At 24.8% G+C, this 6,613-nt stretch overlaps 1 protein-coding gene across 1 annotated transcript; it reads right to left on the bottom strand.

The window, feature by feature from the left end:
* Positions 1–5,037: 5,037 nt before the first annotated feature.
* LOC127128198 (major pollen allergen Ole e 1) lies at positions 5,038–6,168 on the bottom strand. The gene is made up of 2 exons (XM_051057430.1): positions 5,666–6,168; positions 5,038–5,466 (listed from the first exon to the last, which is right to left on the bottom strand). The coding sequence occupies exons 1-2, from the start codon at positions 5,847–5,849 to the stop codon at positions 5,114–5,116; spliced, it is 537 nt and encodes a 178-aa protein (XP_050913387.1). The 5' UTR covers positions 5,850–6,168; the 3' UTR covers positions 5,038–5,113.
* Positions 6,169–6,613: the final 445 nt, after the last annotated feature.

Genomic DNA, 6,613 nt, shown 5'->3' with positions numbered 1-6,613 from the left:
TTAAAATTTGGCGGTTACGGAGACATTTTGCAAAAAACAATTGTCCTACATTGAATTTTTAAAAAAACTCTAGTATAAATGCACTATTTTAAAAACCGGTATTTTTTCATATATTTTCAGAAAATAATGCATTTTTATCAAATAGTTTGGAAAAGCCCATAATTTCTTCATTGAAATCAATAAACTCCAATAACTTTTATCAAAAATACGGTAAAAATTTAAGTCACATCTTTGGAAAAAAAATCCGGTATCATATGGTAAAATCTGATAAGCTATAAAACTTTTTACAAAACTGAAAAAATTAAGCGAGAACAAAACGGTAAAACCACAATACTAGGGGGACGTGAAGTATGAGTGGAGTTGGAAAATTTTACCTCATACCCCTACATTTATCCATATACCCCTACATTTTATAAAAAATAGAAATTTTATCCTTATATATTTTAAACTAATTTATTATTTTATTTTTTAAAATTCTTTTACATTTTTTTTGTGTGTACCGGAAGACTTTGTAAAAGAGTTCCGGTACACAAAAATTGACTACCAGAACTCTTTTGTAAAGTCTAGAAGTTAAAAAAATGTTTGAAAAATGAGTACCGAAAGTCTTTTACAAAGTTTTCCGATATACAAAAATTGATTACCGAAACTCCTTTGCAAAGTCTTCCGATACAAAAAAAATATTTAAAAAATGTTTGAAAATTGACTACCGGAATTCTAAAGTCTTTCGGTACACAAAAATTGACTACCGGACTCTTTTGCAAAGTCTTTCGATATAAAAAAAAGTTAGAAAAATATTTAAAAAATAACTACCGAAACTCTTTTGCAAAGTTTTCCGATATACAAAAATTGATTACCGAAACTCCTTTGCAAAGTCTTCCGATACAAAAAAAAAATATTTAAAAAATGTTTGAAAATTGACTACCGAAATTCTAAAGTCTTTCGGTACACAAAAATTGACTACCGGAACTCTTTTGCAAAGTCTTTCAATATAAAAAAAAGTTAGAAAAATATTTAAAAAATAACTACCGAAATTCTTTTGTAAAGTTTGCCGGTACATAAAACTAAAATTTTAAAAATATTAAAAAATAAAATAATAAATTAATTAAAGAAAAGAAAGTATAAAATAAATATTTTGTTTTTATAAAATATAGGGATATAGGTATAAATGTACGGCAATCAGGTAAAATTTTCGTAGGATTGCTAGGAAAATATCTCAAAGTTTTGGTTTGATAGCATTGAGCGGCCCATCCAAATTTTGACCCATGTTGCATTGACCTATTCAAATTTAATCTGCGTTTCATTTCAAAATCAAAATATTATATATTTAAAAATGATTTTTTTGTTCACTAGTATAAAGTTTGTTTTATTTATTTAAAAAAAATTAAATATATTAAATTTACTCAGGTAAAAATAAAAATGCTAAATTCATATCTAAAAATTTAATTTGATATAATTAATTTCTTATCAATTAAATAGATTTTAAATAGTCAAATAATATTTTACAACTTCAATCTATTATTTTTTTTAGACGACAAGAGCTATAGTGATCGTCTAACAGTAATGAAAAAATATTAGAATCAACATCTTTAAATAAAATGAAAATAAATAAATTTGTTATATTTGAGATTATCTCTTTATATAATCGTAAAAAAATCATTAGTATCCCTATTATTATTTAGTTTTTTTAAATTAAAAACATTATTATTTTTAAATATCATAAAATATTAATATTATTTTATTCAATTTTGTTTATGTTTGAAATCAAAATCCAAAATCTAGAGTTTAAAATAAAAATCTACAATGTAGCACTATATTCATTGGTTAATCACGTTTTCAACCTGCCACTTCATGTTTTGATTAGAAAATACTAGTTGCAGAATTTTGGAGTATGTTAGTGTACTTGAATTCATATTAGGAAAAAAAATTACTATCACCATCTTCCAAATTGCAACTAATATGGACCAGAGAGACAGTCTTATCATTATTACCTGACATATTGTTTGTACTGGATTCTGGACTTTATTGCAACCTTCGACTTTTTTCCTTCCTTACCCCTTTTTTATTTTTAATTTCCTATATACCCTATTGTAAAATTAAATTTCTATAATATCTTTTTTTAGTATCCACTCGTCAAATGGATGAACGAGTTGCTGAAAATGTTTTCTTGTAGTGTGGACTCGATCAATGGTTGGCCGAGCTATTAAAGGAAGATTTTTTTTTAAATTTAAATACATTTTTAGAATTATTAAGAATTATAATAAATAATGGATACTGATAACGAAAACATATCTTTCATGTAATGAAAGCATATAAATAACACAAATTCACAATGATGACGACATAATGGATATTGATAACGAAAACATATCTTTTAGGTACTATAATAGAATTGCAATCCTTATCCGGGATTTCAAACGATGTATCACAATTGGATGAAACATTATTGTTAAATTAAAATATATCTTCCAAGTATATAATTGAATTTAATACTTTATAATATTCTCAAATTAAAATAATAATTATTATAAATAAATTATAATGTATTATATTTTATTGTTTAAACATATTTTTTTTGAAAATGTGTGGTTAGAGTATATTTTATACATGGAAAAATTATTTTTCACTAATATAATTAATTAATTTAATTTTTTTTTCTATTTCTTAAAGGGTAATGCTAACTTGTGCCCCAAGAGCACATATTAAGAAACTCACAAATAGAAAATTTATTTTGAAAAAATAAATAAAATTATTAATAATAAGTTTATAATAAATTCAATACACATTTTCCAAGAATTTATTTCTATATTCATCTCTTAACTTGTGCCCTTGGGGCACAAGATAGCATTATCCTTTCTTAAATAAAAATAATTATAATTATAATATTATAAAAATTATATACAAGATACATATTTGTGGTTAAAGAATAAAATTAATGACTTTATTTCATATTGTCAACATAAAAATAAAATAAAAACTTATAATCTACCGACTACTATTTTTTCACACTTTAAATTTTTAAAGCTATTTTATTTAAAAATGAGTTATTAAAAAAATCGTGTAAGCGTAAAACTCATACAATGAAAAAAAATAGGGATTGTGATCCATTGTTTGAAATCACAAGTAGAATTGCAATTCTATAATAGTATCGGGAAAATATGTTTTGATTATCGGTATCTACTATTTCGTCAGCATTTAGAATTAATGTGATTTATATGCTTTCATTACCTGGAATTTTCATTACCAGTATTCACTATTTATTACAATTATTTATATGATTAATTAATATAATTATAATTTTATTATTAAAACAAATATTTAATTTACAAAAACATTATTATAAAAAACTATAATTTATATTATTTAAATAAAAAAATATTATAAAACTATTTATTAATAATACTAAAAATATATTTAAATTAAAAAAAATCGTTCCTTCATTAATTCGATTAATCATTGGCCGGGTCCATACTACAAAAATATTTCTTTCAGCAACTCGTCCATCCATTGGACGAGTGGATAAAAAAAAAGAGTATTTTGAGAATTTAATTTCAGAATAGATTATATAAAGAATAAAAAATAAAAAAAGGGTAAGAAAGGAAAAAAATCTCATCCTTCATGACCCATATAAACTTTTAGTCAAGAAATTAAATATATACTTTTGTTTTAATATTCTTTTTGGTCCATATATTAATTTGAGATTTATTTCATATTGACTTTTAAATTTTGTAAAACGTATATGTTAATTTTTTTACTTTATTATTGACGAAAAAATTTAAAAATTGATTAAATTGGTCATTAATTAAATAAAATAATAACATCATACATTTTAAAAGAGTTAGGCAATTAATATATATATATATATATATATATATATATATATATATATATATATATATATATATATATATATATATATATATATATTTTAAATTAAGAGATAAAAATAGATTTAAAATACGAGGATATTAACCCTATATATTTTTTTTAATAAAGTTGGCATTTTTTGGTGCAATTATAAAAACTAATTTCTCTAGCTAACACCTTGTGTGTTTAGTACAGTAAGTATAATATTGAATTTGAGTGTATGATCTTTGATTTAGAGTATGATCGGTTCAATTAATTCGGAAATCCTGGTATAATTTAAAAAATAAATTTAAAAATATTAATTTATATCGATTTTTAAAAAAAAAAAATTTACACCTCAATTTAAAAAACTGATGTAAAATAGATTTTGAAAACAAACTATGATTCTATATTTATTATTAAATAAATAGATATAAAATATATTTTTAGAAATTAGAAAAAAAATTGGACCTCTAAAACTTAGGGCGTAATACTATAGCACGTACGCATTTGCACGGTTATGATAATTATTTTGTACATTTTAAGAAAAGACGACAGTACTGATTAAGAGGGAGGAGATTTATTAGCCTCTAGTTCCAAACACTCTTGCGTTCAAGAAAATTAACCTTTAAAAAGCAATTCTAGATTACTTTCAATTTTATATCTTCAAGAATCATGAGGATATAAACTTAGTCAAAATTTATATTATGTCTCGCCAGACATTTTTATTTTAAATAACATTTTAATTTGTAGTTTATTGTTTATCATTTTTTCTTCTCCTTTTTATTTTTATTATTTTAATTAAAATTTATTATTATTTTTTATAATTTATTTTAATTTTAAATAAACTAATTATATATTAAATATATTTTATGTCATTTTAATTTATCAGCTGAACAATTAATTTTAACAGTTATAAATCATCAACAGCTATAAACTACAAGTGATTAATCATCTATTATAACTTATAAATTATGAGCTAATTTATCAACGATCTTTATTTTTCTCAAAGTTAGAGTTTAAATCTTGAAAACTAACATAACTAGTTAACATTTCTCAATAATTAAAAACTCAGAAAAAAATCAAATAATCTTTCACTGTCAAACTCTACATGCATGTCATTATTTTAAGCATAGGCATACTAATGACAATAATGTCACCAAAACAAATAATGCAACAAAACAGTAAAGAAAGTGAGAAAGATAGTAAAATGACATATATGCCCCCAATAGGCTGAAAAAAAGAAGACAGCAAGTAACAAAGAACAAGGCTAATTATGTAAGTAATTACCACCACATAAACTAACATCCTTCTTAGATGGTCTAAAATTCAAAGCATTAAGACTATATATGCAGAGATTTGTTTTTCTTGCTTTGACAGAAATCACATTAGAAGTGCTTCTGTAACCAGGAACATTGCAAGAAGAAGTTGAACTTCCAATCAATTTAGCTTCACAGGAAGACATAACTTCAGACCCTTCTGCACATTTCACTCCATCAACTGATGGTATCTCAAGCTTATACATTCCATACTTGTTTGTTGTTCTGTTCACTGAAAGCGTAATCTGTTCTGAAGTTTTTGCTGAAATTGCCTTGAACATGCAATCTACTGTCACCTCAGCACCTAAACAATATTATTGTAAAACCAAAATGTATAAACAAGTCGTTATTACCAGAGTTCAAACCCTGATACTCACGATTATAATTCAAACTCCAGTAACCCTGATACTCAGAATTATACTTCAAAACTCTGATACTCACGATTATACGTGTGAGTTCAGGTTGATTTATTTAAGTAAAGTAAAAAGATGGCATGATATTACCTGGCAAGAAGTAGCTGTGTCTAGAAAAGGTGTTATTTGAGCAGAAATCACAATAAACAAAACCCATGACACTGATTTGAGAGATAGGAAATCTTGGTTTCCCTAGAACTTTTGGTTTTGCAGGTTCAACTTCCAAGAACTGTGTAAAGAGAGGTAAAATAAGCAACAAAGTTAGAGGGTTCATTGTTGAGGTTCGGAATACTATAGATGAAGATGGGTTTGGGGGTGTGTGTGGATAAAAGAAGTATAGTTGTTAGTGGAGAACCAAAGTTTGAAATGATTTTATCTTTGTTTATATTTTTCTCACTAGAAACAAAGACATGTGAATGTTGGTTGGCAAGACATGGAAGTTGTGAGTAGGAGAGAGAAGGGGGGAGAGATTCTTTTGATTGGGAAGAGAGGAGGGGTGAATAGGAATAGTGTGATTTGAGTAATGTGTTAGGGGGGTTTAAATAGAAGATAATAGTAGAGAGAAAGAAAAGAGATCAAGTTATTATGGACATGGAAGAGTCTTGTGAGTAATTATGGAGGATTATTTATTATCTTTTCACTAAAGAGTTACCAAATGTTTTTACCTTCACAAATTCATTTGGTATTCAAAGTATTTAAGACAGTGTTTCTTTTAAAGTCTTTTTGACAAACTCTTTCAAAGTATCCAAATATAAAAGGCATATGAATATGGAATTTGAGCATTTCAAACGATGGTGTATTACAAAAGTTCACAACATTTCATCATTTCAAACTCGCTATAGAACTAATTCAAAATGAAAGTTCAAGATTCAAACCCTATGATAATCTTTTTAAAGGAATTCTAATAACTCCAGATTAATAGCAAAATTTTAGGTTTTATGGGATTCAAAGTATTATGTCCTAAAAATTAAAATTGGCTCACATGAATCAATACAAATTTAAGAAAAATATCGAACCCCCTTTTAAGTTATTTATATA

The sequence above is a fragment of the Lathyrus oleraceus genome, chromosome 3, assembly GCF_024323335.1.
Source record: "Lathyrus oleraceus cultivar Zhongwan6 chromosome 3, CAAS_Psat_ZW6_1.0, whole genome shotgun sequence".
NCBI classification, from domain to species: Eukaryota; Viridiplantae; Streptophyta; class Magnoliopsida; order Fabales; family Fabaceae; genus Lathyrus; species Lathyrus oleraceus.
The sequence above is the reverse complement of the archived record's forward strand: the minus strand, read 5'-3'. Positions and strand labels throughout refer to the sequence as shown.

Coding starts and splice junctions, on each gene's coding strand:
- LOC127128198 (XM_051057430.1), bottom strand. CDS start 5,849: ATGAACCCTCTAACTTTGTTGCTTATTTTACCTCTCTTTACACAGTTC. Junction 5,467..5,665: donor ACACAGCTACTTCTTGCCAG/GTAATATCATGC, acceptor AATATTGTTTAG/GTGCTGAGGTGACAGTAGAT.